General features: G+C 38.3%; 1 protein-coding gene and 1 long non-coding RNA gene across 2 annotated transcripts in view; one reads left to right on the top strand and one right to left on the bottom strand.

The window, feature by feature from the left end:
- The first annotated feature begins 837 nt into the window (after positions 1–837).
- On the top strand, positions 838–7,917 carry LOC135418598 (uncharacterized). Its single transcript, XM_064664033.1, has 2 exons — positions 838–1,168; positions 1,739–7,917. Exon 2 carries the CDS (start codon positions 1,764–1,766, stop codon positions 2,532–2,534), a length of 771 nt encoding a protein of 256 aa, XP_064520103.1. The 5' UTR covers positions 838–1,168; positions 1,739–1,763; the 3' UTR covers positions 2,535–7,917.
- A 3,422-nt stretch (positions 7,918–11,339) lies between these two features.
- Positions 11,340–18,239, bottom strand: part of LOC135418604 (uncharacterized) — a 33,788-nt gene continuing 26,888 nt past the window's right edge. Inside the window, exon 3 of the long non-coding RNA XR_010432569.1 lies at positions 11,340–15,430. This is a non-coding gene — a long non-coding RNA (uncharacterized LOC135418604). The remainder of the gene's footprint in view (positions 15,431–18,239) is intronic.

The following is an 18,239-nucleotide window of genomic DNA, read 5'->3' as shown; positions in this document are numbered from 1 at the left end:
TGGATATTAATATCTTCCTAGTATTATTTATATAATCTGCAGCATGATCTGGCACATAAGCACAGCAGGTTTAGTTTAGTTTAGTTTACAAATTCAGTGCAAATTGCCTCTTGCACCAAAAAATGCATTCAAGTTAGACCTCAGGGTATAAATCTGAATTTATGTTAACCAGGCTTCCTATGTTCAAGTTTGTAAGTATATCCTAACAGATTCATCAGAAAGAAGGATAGTCAGTACAGAAATGCAAAAAAAAATATTATCTGTGTTGCAGCACCCATAGAAGTGGAGATAGGATCTACTTTCATTCTTTTCCAGCTGCAGGAAGATTCTAGGTAGTATTTTGGATTGCTTCTTTCTTCTGTTTATATTAGCAGAACGGAGTAGAGAAAGTCTTGGAGTAACTGATGTCCTATGGTGAATTGATTTAAGTAGGTGCAGATAGATTATTTGTGAATTTTGTTCCTGGCACTACAAGCAAGAGAGGATGTTGAAGGTAGCTTTTCTAAGCATCAAAAGTGAAGATAAAGTTTATTGTTCTGTGGGATGGGTTAGTTGGATGTAGAGCTGCTCCTTAAAGATTAGGCCAGCCTAATTAAATATGGGTGTACATTAAACACTTCAATCTACAGCTTCTACCTGTCTTTATGTGAGGCATTTGGTTGGTGCTGAATGCTTGTTTAATTTTTGGGTTTAACTTGTGCACGCAGCTGAAGTTTATCTAAGCTTATTTCCTTCTTAAGGAAAAAGTGCATACTGGAGTCCAGAATGCCTCACTCTCTTTTTGGTGCTGGGCTACCTCCTTGCTGACTGTCAGGGGTGGGAAGGGCCATAGGTATTGCCCCCCTTTAGAATAGGTGAATCAAGTATGTCTGTTTTTAGGTGGGAAAAAAAGTGTCATCCAATCCTGGTATTTATTTTGATGCTCAAAGATGACATAAAAGCGGCATGCCAGGGAGGAATGTCCATTGAGAAGGAAGAAAACAGCCCTGCACTCCTCTGTGATTGGGACTGACTGTGTTGTTGCTGGGTGGATGCTGCGTGATGCTGTTGCTGCTCCTGCTCCAGCACTGTGATGTTTCTGTTCCAGATTGTGCTGACTCACATTCAAGAAAAAACGATACATAGGCACAATGCACTGTAACTTTTTTCCTTTCCCCCAGTAACCTCGGTAAGTGTTTGATTTCTTTTTCCTCTCTTTGGCTAGTGTGGTGCTAATGTATCTTTACGGTTTGAATTAATAGGAGGGGGAAAGGCAACCTTGTAAACAAACTGGTAGCAGACAGATTAATCAAGGAGAGGGCATTTAAATGCAACCTGCTGTTTCTGGTACATCCACCTCTCTCTAAAGCTGATCAATCCTGATAACTTGTCCGTCTCTACAAACTACACTTCTTAAATGGGAGAAGTGCTTACAATGCCCATTTACAACTGTATTCTGTTTAATTAGTCAGCACAGCCAGTGCTGCAGGGATAGATCACTTGCCTTTAAAGATTTGAGAATGTTAATAGTACAGTATATCATTTTAATTATTATTGGATTAATGTTGTGTCTCAAAGAACATCTAATGCAAATCACAAGAAATGGCCTGAAGTGACCCAAGGGTTGTGCTTTATTAGAAAAGTAATAGGTCCATTGCTTAAATATAAAGAGAGGTTCTTTCTTCAAATGTCACTGCACTGGGCTTCTTCGTGTGTGTATGTAGAAATTAAATCCTTTTGCTTCCACCTTTGTCCACAGAAAGTTTCTGTAGCTCATGCACTAAATGGCTGAGACAGTAGCTGTAATACCAACAGATGAAGAGGAGACACAAAATAATAGTGATGATGAAGATCGATTTCCGAATCATGATACTGTTACAGTGTCCCTTGGTTGCTCTGCCAGCCCTTCGTTAGCCAGCCTTAATGAAGACAGGGGAAGCTCAACGGTGCCAGAAAGATTGTCTGTCCTCTCCAGCAAGGCCATGGCCCAGGTAAAAGCCCTGACTGGCCCAGAGGTGGTTAGTGGTGGCCAGGCCCAGAGGACAGCCTCTGGGTTGGCTGAGCATCATCTGACAGCTGTAGATGTATCATTAGGTGGTTTGTTGTACCCTGTGGTAGTCGGTAATCTGCAGCCTGTGGACATTGCCTCTCTGTGCTCCAAAAGCTCGAGTTCAGAAGTGCTGCAGGTCCCAGGGGTGCTCTGTGAGGATGGCGAACCCCCACAGGCTGGGACTGACCAAAAGGACTGCTACACACAGCAGGCAGGGAGTGGCACCAATGGCAATACTACCTCTTGTAGTCTGGGTCATGTGATTTGGATGAAGAGCAAAACAGTAATGAAGACCTTAGAAAATAAGAAACAAGAGGAAAAGGAGAAGTACCGCCTCCAGCTAGCTATGTACCGACGGCTTCTGTTGTTGCGCTCCATCAGGAGTTTGCATAGGCAGCTGGAGCAACAGCAGGCCAGGTTGCAGGAATGCTATGGCACGGTAATAAATACCAAGAAAGAAGTGTTGAAACACATTTACTCAGCCTCGCCCTCACCTTCGCCGTAATCATGTTGCTGCACGCAAAAATGAGCTTTGCAATGCCACCGGAGCCGCCAGCAAGCTTGCATGCTACAGGGGCAGTGTCCTCATACCCAAGGGTATGTGCCCATGTGCACTCAGAGTAGAGAGGAAACAGCAATAGCAGCAGAGGAAGAAGAGATGAGAGAAGGTAAAGTGTGGGCCCCTGAATTTATCTGGAGGAAACCAGAGCAAGATTGAACTTGTGCAAGAAGTTGACTCCTGATGCACACTCAAAGCCTCAAGCTGAAATAGATTTTTTTGGCATATAGGTTTGTAAAAAGAAAAAAATCATCACAAAACTGGGAACCTAGTCTGACACCTGATCCATAAAGGTGGTCAGATGCAGGGTTGCTGCGTGCTGAATATGTGGTATGATGCATCTCCCTTCTACTTTCAGTGTTAACAAAATTTGAACAGAATGAGGGTTTGTTTTCCTGCAAGAATACCTGAATCTAGAAAGCCAGGATATTTGGCTTTCTAGATTCAGATATCCTTGCAGGAAACTCAGACTTGATCTATCTACCTAGCTGCCTGTTTTTCACAAAGCTGCTAAGGCCATTGTACATTTGCAACCTCTACTTTCCTTTAAAATTTATTCAAACTGATCAGAAATTATCGTGGGAGGGCAGGACAGTCATACACGCAGGGAAACAGTACAACTGTCTAAGCCAGATTTCCTCAGGAGAGCAAGGTAAAAACAAAGGCCTTGTAATCTGACGTGGCGTTGGAAACCCAGGCTGGTAGCACCAGGGGAATGTTTGAGGTCTGCACAATTATTAATCTACTGCTAACTCCCAGTAGCACTAGCATCTGCAAATCAAGCATATTTTGTGCCTTACTGCTGTCATTTAATGGAAGTTGGTGACAATTAGCACTTTCTATCCAGGTGTATTAGACATGTGGAAAACCCTGTAGCACTGTTTCTCCGATTGCAAAGTTAGGATGCCTGCAGGGAATTTGATGTCAGTATGCAACAAACACACAGGGAAAATGAAAGCAAAAATATGCAACTTTTTTATGCATTTAAAAGGCAATATGAGTCCCTATTATTGAACAGCAAATTGAATAGTTTTAAGATCTGAAGCAAAATATGATTCAAGAAGAAAAGGTACAAAAAAATTTCTTTTTCTAGGATTTAAAGTGGTATAGAAAAATCTCATTCTTCAGATGTTTATTTCTGATCATGCCACCTTTTCTTTTGCAGGTGTTTTTCTCTTTTAATAACTGTTTAAGTAGATGAACAATCAAAGAGTTTTTTGGTGGGTTTTGGTTTTTTTTCTGCATTAAAAGACAAGTGTATTATTAATACTCCTATCTTTCTAGAATTTCACATATATTCTAGAATATATGTGCTATATATAGGAAAATTTTTATTCTCACCTTTTTTTTTTGGTGCATATGGGAAAGGGGTGTTGGTCTGTGCATGCACACACACCTCCCTGTATTCAAGAGGTTATGAAAGGCTGGTGCTTCTTTTTTTTCTGTAGCAGAAGAAGGAATAATGTCTCAAAATAATCTCTGCTGTCTATGAGGAGTTTGGTTGATTAGATTCACATACACACATCTGTGAGCAAGGTATTGAAGTAATTCAACAAATGAAGTGCAGCACAACATTGTCATTATTCCGTCTTTGTATTTCTGCGCACCCAAAATTATGGAAGCCCCCTGGGTATGCACAACCTTAGATAGGTTCATTCATCTCCTTGGGCCCTTATGTAGCTTCTCACGCAGCATGAACTAGTAACTTTGAATGCAGAATTACCATAGAAACATCCTTGGCATCAAGGAGATATTTGAAGGAGCATCCTCTCTGCCTCATTTGGGGAATTCAGGTTGCCAGAGGCCTTTAGTGGGCTACAGAAGAGAGCTGGGGGTTGCATGTGACTGAGAAACATTACTCCTGAGCTCTGACCCCATCTAGCTCTCTGCTCAGCCTTGGGAAAGCTGTTCTCTCTCAGCAGTGCAGGTTTCCCAAAGAGTGCTTAAATACCAAACTCATCTCAGAGGTAACCTGTTCTTTCTCAACGTGCCTCTCAAAAAAGAACGTTGATCATGGCCAACAGGATTATGTAAAAATTCTTTTATTTCCACACTTATCCCACCCCCCCCGCTATTTTGTGAGCTGCAAAAGCCTTTCTGCCATTGGTTAAGAGTGAGTGTTATGTGAACCAAACGCAAGCAACCCACTATTATGTCATCTCTCCTGGGGAAAGAAGTGTTGGAGAAGGATCATAACTCAAAAATATTACTGCATTTTGAAACAAAATATCAAATTGTTTCCATTAGGAAGAGAGTCAAAATGAATATTGTTGTTAATGTTGGTCAACTTCTTTTGGACTGAAAAAAATTATCTTCTAAATTACATTCAGGTTGACTAATACTATCATGTAACTTTCCACTGAAATAAAATAAATGAACAAAAATATATTAAAAAACCCAACAAACAAAACTACAAAAACCTCTGATAAGACAAAGTAACTGCTTTGCCTCAGTAGCTGCTGAAGTACAGTATTGTCCTGCATTTGTTTCAAGAATGCCCTACATTACTGCTTAGAGCTACCTAGAGTGTCATTTGCATTTAAGAGTAGCTAGAATAACATTAAAGAATACTTCTCACATAATACCCACTGCAGCAACAGTTAGTCTGTCAACCTGTCCAATTGTAAATTCTTTGTGGCAGAACTGTGGCAATCTTTGTTTTGTACATTCCATAAAATTTCTTGATCCTAACTAGGATCAGTAGATGCTTCAGCATTATGAATATTAAATACTGAAAGATTTGTGCATGAGCAATGCTGTCTGATAGCTGTCAGGAAAATGAAGCCAGGACTTATTCTGTGCATGTTCATTCTTTCCATCTAGTACATTTATGGATACATGCAAAATAAATGTTAACTGAGGAAATAACGTCAGTCTTTGCAACAATTTGCTGCTTAGCTTGTGCTTCTGGTGTGCTTCTACTAATAAGTGAAGTTGGAGAAACCAATTAAACACAATATGATTTTTAAAATGAGTTTGTTTTAGAAACTTGGAAAATGTGGCTTCACAGCTATATTTTTTTCCTTAGATATTTTTGTATGTTTTGGAAGTTGAAGGCCAGTGAGAAAGTGACAGAATGCCATGGGTAACTCATGGAGGTGGTTTCAGGCACACCAGGCAGAGCAACAGTCTTAGATTTAATGAAAGTCTGTCCTTCCAAGTCGTTCAACCTCCTTATGTGTTTAAGAGGTTTGGCAGTTCGGATGAGGTTCAACTAAATATCTCAAAATTTTTATATTTATCTAAACTCAACTCACATAGGTCTCACAGGTCTTGGGTACTGATGACAAAATAAGTAGTTTTGGGAGTGCCTTTCTCCTCGTTATCTTTCCTGTCTTCCAGAGTCTGTCAAAATAACGATGTCCATGAGAAATCTTTTCTGCAATTTGACAGTTATGCTACCTACTTTTACAGCAAGCTTGAAGTTAAATGATGCTGCCTGAGCCTTAAAGTCTTGCTGCTCACCTAATTCTCAAATGGAAGACAATAATAATGGGTTTACTATGAAAGAGTGGGATATTTAAAACTGCTGCCCTGGAGACTCTTCAGAACTGTGGTTTTGCTGTTTTTGTTGTTGACAGTTACGAGTCAGACAAGATCAACGGCCCACCTTAAAACGTTCAATTATTACCTCTTGTGATGGAGCTGTGCAAGGGATTAGTTCAGTTCCTCCTTCCTGAGATTTTCTTGTGTGTCTATCACATTCCCTTATCAGGACAGTGAAGATTTTACCAATTTATAGTAAATTTATGATACTGTGGTAAACTTATGAGCCACGCAATATTAAATGCGGATCACCCTGCATTGTTCTTTAAACATTGAAAATTATGGACTCTGGACATAAGCATACAAAAGATAGATTTAAAGATGAGGTTGTTTAAATCACCCCTGGATCAAGTAGGCTTGGGAAACCCTTTAGAGTCCTTGTTACAGTTTATTTCCATAAATGTTGTAAATCTAGAATATAAATGCATTGGAGAGCACCTTTTGTTTATGACTGTTGAAAGAAGTGCAGTAATGCAAAGGTGGGTTTGGGATATGCTTGAATGGGACCCTGCTCCAAATGCAATGAGTAAGGAGTAAATGTTCCTTACTCTTAAAGCTCACAGATTTGGATGAGTATGATTGCCAAAAACCTGGAGGATGACTGGATAATGGGAGTGACTGGAACTACAGGAAAAGATGTCTCAGAGTTTGATTTTTAGTGCAGCATGGAGAATTACACACTGCACAGGTTTTTTCTTCAGTTAAAGATGACCTTTTCTTTTTCTCGCTTCGGAAAAAAATCTTTTGGATCATTAGGTTAGATGGTGCTAAAAGTTGTTTGTGTAGCTGCAGTACATAGGAGTTGACACCTATCTCTGAAGTTGAGTGACATTAGTTATTGTTGCCAAAATTTACACATACAACTTACTCCTAGAACTGGTTTCTATCTAAATTGTAACATACTAAAGTTGAGTGTCCTTCTGACTTTCAGTGACACTTGAATCCAGGCCAAGAGTTTGAGGTGGTATGCCTTGTTCAAGTCCCTTCTCAATTTTGACTAATTTCTATCTCCTGGTGTCTTCAAACAATGCCTCGTGTGGTACTAACCTTTGTCTTTCTGGCAAAATGTTTGGAAGACTTGGGAGAAGAGGAAAAAGGCCTTCCTATCAGTCTCTTGTGCTATTGAAGAAAGGGGAGGTAGGTTTGTTTTTTTTTAATTTAGTGAAAACTTAAAGCAGGGGAGGCTGTCCTGTGAAAACACTTTTGGAGGTTTCACTTAAATGTCTTGAAAATAACATTTCCTATAGCTGCAAGTAAGTTTCCTTAATTGTATTGTTCATCTTTTCACACAACTTTAGCCAAGTCTACAAAACAAACAAAAAAGTTGCCTCCATCTCTGACAAATCAAGTCTCTAAGTCCCCAGCCCAAAGTGACTTCTGTGTGCATGAGTGGCAAGGCATTCTTGAGAATCTCAATAAAAGTTACATTTTTCCCTTTGATGGGTGGGGGTTGGAAAGGAAAGGGAATGTGTGACCATTCATCACAGCTCCAGGCTCGTTAGTACCCAGGAACTTTCTACTCTAAATGACAAAGAGTTTCACTGTCACCAAAGAGAAATTGCTGCTGACCTTAGACCTCTTTTTGGAAAGTAAAATAATGGAGCACAGGAGCAGAGTTTGATATTTGACCGAATTCTACACAATTATCATGCATGTGTATATAATAAAATTAATTCTGTGTCTCTGCATTGTAGCCTCCGGCAAGCAGCGTACAATCAGTTTTGTATGTATAATAGATCACAGAGTTGTTCATGAATAATACAAATGCATTGAGCAGATACTAGTGAGTGAGGATGTTTGTCTTTGCATGGAATCGAAGTGAACATGTAATATTGTGATAATATATATTTGATGAATTCAGGTCTGACTTGCCTTTGCCATAGCCTGCTAATTCCCCGACAAGGGTTGCCACAATAATTGAGTTTCCAATAACATTATGATTATTTCCACATGATAATTTAATTGTAGGTATTTTTTAATATTGTAATAATGTAGATTTGTGATTATTATGCATTTGCATGCAGATTTTCATGGTGTCTCGGAGCACATCCCTACATTTATAACTTAATTTCCTATATTATTGCATATATATTTTGGGATGAACTCATTAATGCAAACAAAAAAAAGCAGGTCTTTTTGGTCATTTTGCCTTTATTATAAATGGCTGAAAGCTTTGCTCATTTTTTTAGACCAGTCTAAACAAGTGAATAAACAAAAGACAACTCTAATTCATGGATGGATTAATTTAAAATAATAATGTAATTACAAATCATGGCAGATTTGTCTGAGGCAATTGGGATGTAGACTGGTACAAATTTTGCTTTACTGAGAAAAAGCTTGTTTAAATGAATCACCAAGTTTAGTAGAGGCTGTTTTCCATTCTTCCAAATCCCCTATATTAGGTGATGGCAAAGTAACACTGGCTCAAAATTCGTGAGTGCCTGTTCAAATAGGTATAACAACGTGGAAGCTGGAACATCTGTACCTAGCTAGGTATTATTTTGGCAAGCAAAGTAAGAATAGAATTGTGTATACAGTCATGACACTGGCAGGGATTTTAATGAGTTAAATTGTCCACTCTGGAAAGAAGTTGGTTGCTTGCCTGATAACCACCTTCAAACTACATTAGAAAACCTTGCCTGAAATTTGGTGGGACAAAGGGAGGTAGAAATTAACTATGTTCCCATTAATTGGAGCACACATTCGTATGATCTTGTGAGCATTCTGCTTCAAATCAGAGAGCTCTCTTCCGGGCATGTGGAAAATTCAAAGAGGAGAAAATGTCTTTAGCTAAATACTTCTGTTTTGAAGAGAAAATTTTCAGAGAAAGTGACACGGGCTTTGTGTATTGTTCATTTTTCTCAGCTCTGCAAATTGAACTGGGGTCACAACAGATTTCTTCGTCTATCTGTAGCTGTCAGGTTGGTTTTCCATTGCCTGCATGACAGGAACATGCAACAGGAACTAGGCGAACAGGCCTGGTCCAAATCTTCAGACATGGAAGTTTAAAACTGGGGGCTGGAATATATAACTCTCTGCTATCCTTTCAGATTGCTCTTCAGTGAACATTGGTGCTATTGCTTCCAGAGTAGTTTGGTGCCTGGTTTCTACTTTCAAACATATTCCTCTAAATTAACAACAGAAAAGACACAATGAGATTAAGTCCCTTCTCTTTCATCTTTACTTGTGTGGACTGAAGCAGAAAAGTGGAAGCCTGATTTAGGCAGTGAAGAGAGCAGTTATGATTCTGCAGTATAAGATGGTCTCTCTAGGTTTTGAAGCAGAATGACTTCTTGTATAGGTAAATTATATTCTGTCCTGAAACCCACTTGATCCAAGTCTTTTGTAAACTCCATATCTTACTAAGAAGCACCTTGGCAACTGACTTCACTAGAAGCTGTAAAAGTAACAAAACATGAAGGTGGTCCCACTGGCAGAAGTTCACTAATCTGTACCCATGCCTTGCTGAGATCAGGTGATAGTTCAATACAGGGGATCTGGAAGGTCAGTCTGTTATATTTTTTTGTAAGGAGCCACCAGCATAAAATTAAGGATATGTTTTACCCTGTGGCAATAGATCTTAAATGATCTCAGGTGTTATTTGTCACAGGTAAAGTACCATAGACTATAAATGTATCATTCTCTCTGTAAGTCCTCGATGCAATTTATAATCCTTCTTGTCATGGAGAAACTTAAGGTTGTTTCAGATACGAGGTTATTTATACTTGGATGATTGTCTTCATTACTATATGTTCCTGATGTTACTCATAGAGATATGATAGGTGGGTACATAGAATTAGAAACAAGCCCGTTGAAAAGCACTGATTCATGTCATATTCATGAGTAATTTTCCCTGATGAAAGAAATTGAGACTAAAATTTTATAATACAGACAATGTAGCTGCCCTGGCCTCTCAACCATTCCAACATCACAGAGGTTAGGCCTTGGAAGAGCTCAGTTCCTTTTCTACCTTTACTCGATGGGTTTTGAACTTGAGTCAGAATTGCTCTAATTTTTAAATTGGGGAAAGTGGTGTAGAGTTTCTCAGCCTTTCCTATTAGTGCTGCTTCTCATTATGTAAAAAACCTGAATGATAGGTAAGGTCCCTTCCAACCCAAACCTTTCTATGATTCCGTGTCTTTTGCTTTTCTCACAATATGTGACAAGGAAATGTTTAATTTCAGGTCACTTGGAAGGAAGGTTTCTTTTGACACAAAATCATTTGTTATTGCTGCTTTGTTCTTCAGCTGAAGGGGAAAAAAACCCCACCTTCAGTTTTCTTGCAATTGTTTTTTTCCATTTGTTGGTGTCTGTGAAGCAGTGAGACCATGGAATTTCTGCATGGGGCAGGGGATATGTTCTCTCGTGCACAGACCAACATTTCCCAGCTTATTCTTAAGGAAAGCATTCTTCAAAAATAATTTAAGTAAGGAGGTATTTATGTATTACCCATCTTCTCTAGTGCTTGAAAAATGCATGTTTCATGGTCACTAGTGGTTCTTCTCATAGTGGGGAAGGTTTATTGGCCATAATCCTGGAAGTCTGGCAGTCCCCTGTGTGTCAAATGATCACTGATTGTATTGGAAAAGGATGCTTCAGTGACAGCAGGCAGCCCTTGGGCAGAAAGAGGTGTCCCTTGTCCCTGAGCAATAACCTGTATGGATGATTGAGACTTGTTGATAGACCTCCATGGAAGTCTTACCTAGTAGTAAGAGCTTAGCAGTGTCTGACTTAGTGAAGGATCTCTCAGTACAGGATGCTTGAACTTGATTTGTTACTCTCATCAAGAGGGTATAAAGGTAGGCAAAAACTGAACATGCCTTGAGGCCCAGGCAGATGCAGTTTTTCCACAGCCTCTGTCTTATGGGAGGGAAAGAAAGAAAAGGCTGCTAGAATTTACAAAATATAGTTATTGACTAATTTCTTCATCAGCAAGAGCTGTAAGAAATCAGTGAGGTCTCTCCTGAGAGACCAGTGGTGTCACCTCACGTGTCCTCAGGGTGCCAAATGGTATAAAACACTCACTTTGAAAGTACTGCACCGTGATAAGCTTTAACACCCAAGGGATGCATTGTGTGTACATTTTGTTATATGTAATGACACACTGAAAGGGCAGTGAAGCTGTTAAGGGAACACTGCATGTCTAAAAAGAACTTATTTTTCTTTCAACCAATAAAAGAAGGAAAGACTCTTTCAGAAAAGCAGTTAAAATAATATCATTTAAATGTAAGAAGTGATAAAATACCAGAGAGAATTCACCTGTCAGATGAAGAAATTCAAAACATGAAGTCTTCTGTGTAACATACACATTTCAAATTGGACCATTTTCCTGATAAAGCAATAGAACTCTGCCAAAAGCTTTTAAAATAGTTGATATATATACAAAATTTTAAGGCTGACACAACTAACAGAACAGCAACAATTATTTAAAACAGATTTGAAGAATAAGGAAAAAGAATGTAATTTCATGTAGTCATTCTAGACAATGTGTAAGAGGCTGTGATATTCAACAAGACCAAAGTTGGACGTGAGACTCTGGGAGTTTTTCAGCAAAGATGATTTTGTGGAAATACAGTTCAGTGCATATAAAAAATACCCCTAGAGGTGACTACAATGCTAACAACAATATTTTGAAACAAACCTAAAAAAGACTCATATTCCCTTCAATGTAATTCCATGTGGACATATTCAAAAATTCTGTACAGCCTCAGTGTGCTGGGGCACATTTTCCAGTAGAAATACTTTTATCTACAAAACTTATGGAAATGTATGTGAATGTTTGCATGTATTTCCAATACAAAAGTACTTGCCTTCCTTAAACTTGACACAGAATGATATCTGACTATATGAAATCCCAGTCAGCAAGGTGACAAAACAATTGGGCAAATGCATTTCTGATGAACTTTAAATGTGAAATTTAAATTGGACAAATAATACATTTTATATTATTTAGAAATAAACCAAGGCTCATAAAAAATAGAAAAATGAATTGGGTAGGATGGTGCAGTTGCATCTACTCTTACCTCAGTTCCATCAATCACTGTCAGTTAATTATCATTAAGATTGTATAAAAAAAGGCCCCTGTGGGAGTTGGATAGGCTGTGAGCATCATTCTTTCATTAAAAACAAGATAAACAATATAAGCCTTGTTTTAATTTTTCGTTTTGTTTGTTTTGTTTTTTTTTTTTCATTTGGGTTTTTTTGTATTCAAAGAAATTATGTGAAAAGATGAATCTTGAATAATTGTGCTGAGAGTTACCATATGGATTGCAGAGACAAGGCAATAGAACAAGGGATTCAAAATAAAGTTGGTTCTTGTCAGGAAAATTTTAAAGATTTTAAATTTCTTCCTTTTTTTCTTTTTTCTTTCCTTCCAAAATTCAATAGGATTTCCCTTTCTAAGGTGCAAAACTTGCAGGATTTTTAAAAGAAATGCTTGCTTTTTAATGAGCTGTGCTGTTTTTACATCACCAGGGTTTATACATGTAGTATAGAAACCTTCTTTTTCAAAAAAAGTGTCTAAACTTTAAAGTCACATGACTCCAAAAGGTGATTCTTCAACAGAACACGAGCCAGCATGAAACTCACTATGAGTTGAGAATACAGAAATTTTTGGAGCTTATGAGCTGATCTGTGGGGCTCAGCTCATGAGCACTTAACTAATGACAGAAATAGGAATGCAGTAGTGGGCAGGAGAAGATACTATTATTTCCAGGGTGCATCCCTGCACTGCTGAATAGCAGTTCACATTATTAAAAGTGTCAAGGTTTATTGGCAGCGCTCACCAGTATCCCAAACACAGGCTGGTACCTGAGCTCTGTGAAACTTCTGCCTTTGATATAAAATTGTTTCTGTCAGCTTCTGCTTGCTCAGCCTGAGGATCACAAGACTCTCCTGGCCAAACATCTTCTCTGCAAAAGGTGACTGCAGAGATTCAACTAAGCTAAACTAGCTATGATTTTATATATTTACATAAATTTATATAACTAGAACATATATATATCTTATAAATTATAATTTGTTTATTGGTATTATTTTGATCAATTTATATAGATTTATAAATTTATACAAATTTATATAAATAAAATAACATGCATTTTTTTCATCTTTGAATAGTTATTTGTTATGGGAAAATATTTGTGTTATAGGCAATATCTTTTGTTTGTTTGTTGGGGTTTGGATTTAGTTTTTTAAGTTAGGCTTCGTTGTTAACTCTTTTTTTCCTCCTAAATGACAGAAGTGCCTTAAGAACAAGAACAGTTTAAAGTTTGAAGCCTTCAGGGCCAAAGGCTTCTCTGTTAATCAAAACAATAATTAAAACATCCCAAAACCTTGCACTTGAAACTAGCCACATTTTGGGCAATTGCTCAAATGAACCTCAGAGCTGGAGTCACATAAATGCAAGTTTTCCCACACAGATGTCAAAGAAACAAAAGGCCTGTAAATGTCACCACCTCAAACCAAAATGAAGTCTTTAACACTGCTGAGCAATGGTTTCTAATGAGGACAAATGACTGACTTAAACTAGAGCAAAGCTGCCCTATTTAGGGCTCTTCAGGCTGAAGGCAGCCCATCAGGACAATTCATCTGCTCCTTGTCGACCTCCTCGTCCTCCTGGGAAAGCCTCTTTGCCCAGACCCAGGCTGTAGACTGCACTTAGGGTGTGATGGGCAGCCAGATGGTCACAAGTTAGAGAGACCTGTGTGCAGATCAGGTCAGGCAACTCACGTTGTCCATGCACCCTATTTTATTTTATTTTATTGGGTATGTTCTGACATGTCAGAAAAGATTATGCTTTGGATAAAACCTTATCAAGTAAGCTCATTTTTACTCCCATATCATTGCTCCATCCTGAGTGGAGTTTCTTCATTATTTAGTTATTGGAGAAGGAAGGTCCTCCAATGCCAATTTCATTTTGCAAGGTTGGGCCAATGTTAGCATGTCTGTAAACTAGAAGAAAAGGGAATTAGGCCATAGCAGAAAGGGACAGTGCATCTTGAAAGAAAACTAAGACTGAAACCCTAACCTCTCCTAATTTACATATGGTGACATTTTGCAGAAATATTGTAACATTAGCAGTGGCATAATGAAATTCTGCCTATCAGCCGTGGAAGGAATAATGTTACTGTAAAGGTAACCTGTCCACAGTTTGTTATCAAGGAAATATTCATGGCAAGAAACATACATATACCAATGAGTGTTAAGAACAGTAGTTTTTCCTTATATTTTTTCCTCATGGGCTATCCATCTTCCCCTCCAGATTTACTGCATGATCACTCCCTTTACATGCTAATTATGTGCAGCTCTGGTGAATTTGTTAGTAGTGACACTTTGGGCACCCAGTGGGACTGCAACTCATTATGTGGCAATGTCCAGATATATCAGATATTATTAGCTGTCATTAATCTGCTGTGGAAACATTGAGTGCACAGCCAAGAGAGAGACCAGGAAATAGAGTAAAAATGAAGTCTGCAGCCACCCTGGCCCCCAGAAGGTCAGAGGGCAAATCAGCAGGGGAGAAGAATACACCTTAAAATGGCCAGTGCTTAGCAGTAGATTTTTAACCCATTGTAAACCAGCATTTCTAAGAAGAGGAAAGACAAAAAGAAACTATACTGTTCGTAGTGTCTGTTTGGCTATGCTTTACTGGTGGAGAAAGGAATACAACATCTCAAACTGTCTTTTTTATAAGCTATTTTCTACAACAGAATCACAGCAATAAAAGTGTGTGAATGGGGAGAAGAGTGAGCAACATGCAGTATCTCTCTCAGTGTGGATAGCCCTCAGGCATAAAGCTTTGAAATTAGGCACGTGTAACTTTGAATAGGATTAGGTTCCCTCTCCGTTTGAAGGTCATATTTTATAGAACTGGATCTGGTAGTAGAGAAAATCCCACAGAAATGGAGAGGTTGCTCTCACTGTTCATCCAGTCCTGGAATTTGCCTGTATAAGTGCAGGAGTTTGCCTCTAGACTGCAAATGCAGAGCTGATCGGCCTCTGTTACGCAGCTTAAAAACACAAATCACAGTAGGTTGCATTTTTGGCACCACTCCTGAAAAACAGTCACTGGTAAAAGTTACATATATTTGTGCTTGTGCAGCATTTATTGCATCTGCTTGGAGTGCAGAAATAAAAACGAAAGAAAGATTCTTCCCAGAAAACTCCATAGTCTTTGCGATCTCCAAGATGACTTGCAGAGTACTGCCCAGGACTATAAGAAGAAGCATTTTCTTTCTTTACATCAACTAAGGAGGCTGGAAGAATCCAGTCAGGTTTCAAGATGAGTCTTCTCTGGTCTGAAATTAAACAGAAAACAGCAAAGTAGAGATTAGGAATCTCTGAGTTTAATGGTGATATATTTATTACCTAGACAATTTTCAGAGCAGAGGAAAGGTAATAGGTTGGTTAGTCTGTGTGTGTCCGTAACTTACATGTGCCTTTTGCTACTGTCAAAGGGCACTCTGAAAACTCAGTGACCTTAAAATAAAAATAAATAATAAGATAGGGGGATTTGAGATAGAAAAAACTACATTTTATCAAAGGAAGTAAAAGTAATCTTTTGTTTCCAAGGTTACAAAGACCTACGCTCCCTTATCTAGAAGCTGCAGTGCTTTTGTTAGAAGGTTTATACAAAAATTAAAGAAAAGAAATCACCCTAAAATTCTTCAAAAAATGACAGCTTATACTTGTTCAGGGAAGCTGGAGTGAAGTTCTTCATCCAGTTGCTTGGAAATTTCTCAGTGAGCCATCCATCTGAATTTCCTGAAGAAATTTGGGAAGTACCGGTTTTATTCCCATTAAAGTGGTCTAATCTTATGCTTCACAATTTTTCACACAATTCACAATGAGGGTAATAACAGGGAAAAAAAAGGCCTGATGTTTTATTTATGGACCTATCTTCAATTTGACAGACTCTTATAAACCCATGCAAAAACAACTACCATGGTTAAGCTTTAGGTTGTCTTAAATTCTGCACAATCCCATGAAATAGAAAGTAGCATTAGTATTTGGTGAAATGGTTCCCATTAATACTTCCCAAACTAACAGGCATTCATGAACTCAAGTTCTAGGAAAAGATTCAAAAGTCATTTTGGTGTAATTGTGGAGTTTGCAGAAATACCCTGAAGTGCTAGGAAGAGCAGCGTTAGCAATGGGGCAGGTGGTGAGTACCTAGGGAAATAAAGAAGAAGTACTTTTATCCTTGGTCTTGAACCTTTGCAATTTTGGTGTTCAGGAGGATTGGTTTATTTTTATGTGAGAACAATGTAATATCAAAGAAGAGTTACAATTCAATGACACTAATGTGGACAAAAAAAAAGGCATGAGACATTAAAAGTGCTGTATGAATACATTCAATAAGTTGGTGATGGATTCTTTTTTAGTCTTTTTCTAGTGTTTATAAAATTCTACAAATACAGCATACCTTGCCCTTTTTCCAGTGGAGGGGAATAAAAATTTATTCCGGTTTCTTTTTCCTTTGAGTTCTTTGGATAACTGAACATGAGGTGAATACTGTTTTAGCAGTAGGTTAACGAGTTATAGGTCAGGCTTACAGTGGAAAAATTGCAGTCAGCCTCTGTGGTTCTGTGTTTGCCAAATTTACACTGATGAAGTTGTTATGGTAGGCTCACCTTCCCCCCCCCTTCCCCTGTAGAGGAACATATTTGTTATTTGCCCATCAAGATTATGCTGTCTTTTCAGTGCCTATGTTGCTCCTTAAGATCCTGCAGGCACTTATTTTCACATTTAACATGATACGCACGAGTAAGCCTCGCTCAACTGGTAGAACTAGTCAGGTGTAAAACTCTGATGTGTGTGCTCTGTAGGGCTGGGACCTAAGCAAATTCCACACAACACAGAAGTGTATTACATTTTACAAAACTCCATCATTTCATATTCCATTGCTCGTAACAAGATGAAGATGAAGAGTTAGGTCTTATCTAGAGAGACCTGTATCAGCAATGCTAACAAAGATATCTGCACAGCTGTCTTTGATATTTATTGTACTGAAATGGTGCACTAAATGTTAAGTTCAGTCTTTTAAAAGATGATATATATATATATATACTCTTCAATATATATATACAGAATTGTTTTCAAAGTAAAATCCTAGGGATAGGTTTAAAAAGATTGTAAGTTGTAACATAATGGCAGGTCATCACCTTGAATTTGGAGTGTGGAGAGTGCTGGAACTCTCTTTTCCTCGAGACTCAGAAGATTCAGAAGTAGAGTGTAAAAAACCCTAGCACCAATTTTATCTTCCAGGATGAGCATGAATACCTCTAGGAATATCCCACTGATTTGGATTTTTTTTTTTCTTATCTGCTTTGTAAAAGCTAGTCATAGTTATAGATTCATAGTGTATAAAGTGGGCAAAGTTAGTTGTAATTAAGACTATATTCATCTTTCTGAAAGTTAAAAGCGACGTCAGCTCTGAACTGATATATCTGCCCAGGAGCTGCGTGTGAGCTGTTAGATCATTTGCTAATACTGTCAGATACTGTGAGAGAGCTGTGTCTCCTGAATTTTAGGGTCTACATTTCCTCTGCAAATACCTGCAAGTGGCAGGGCTCTGTCACAGCTCTGTTCTTCTTACCTCATGCAGCACTTGCCATGTAAACTTACCCCACTTCATGTAAACGGCAATCACTGCTTAGGATGATTCACTGTTTTTGTGATGTTTGCTAGGTGAAAATGTAAGGAGAGATGAGTTTAAGCTTAGACTCATTGCAGTTTTCCAGATGCTTCCTGGACATTTATTCATTATCATCGTCACTCATTTAGGTGACTTAGACTCCTGCAGAATAAGGTACTAGTTAGCATGAGTGAAGAGGGGAGAATCTGATCTAAAATTATGGAGCTGTGAGTTGTCATTAACATTTTATTTAAAAGAATTCTGGTGCAGCTGAGGCAGGAACAAGGAAATGCAACCAGAGCAATAAGACCACCAAAGCTCAGGGCAATATTTCAAGGCCACTTCTTGAAAAATCTAAAGATTTTTACTATATTTTCCGAAGTCACAGATGTTTTTTATTATTGCTAGTATTTTTATTTCATTAGCACTAAAAGAATGGAAATCAGAGCCCTTTTGCTATTTTTCTATCT

This window comes from Pseudopipra pipra, chromosome 1 (genome assembly GCF_036250125.1).
Source record: "Pseudopipra pipra isolate bDixPip1 chromosome 1, bDixPip1.hap1, whole genome shotgun sequence".
In the NCBI taxonomy this organism is placed as follows: Eukaryota; Metazoa; Chordata; class Aves; order Passeriformes; family Pipridae; genus Pseudopipra; species Pseudopipra pipra.
This window is presented reverse-complemented; position numbering and strand designations above follow the sequence as displayed.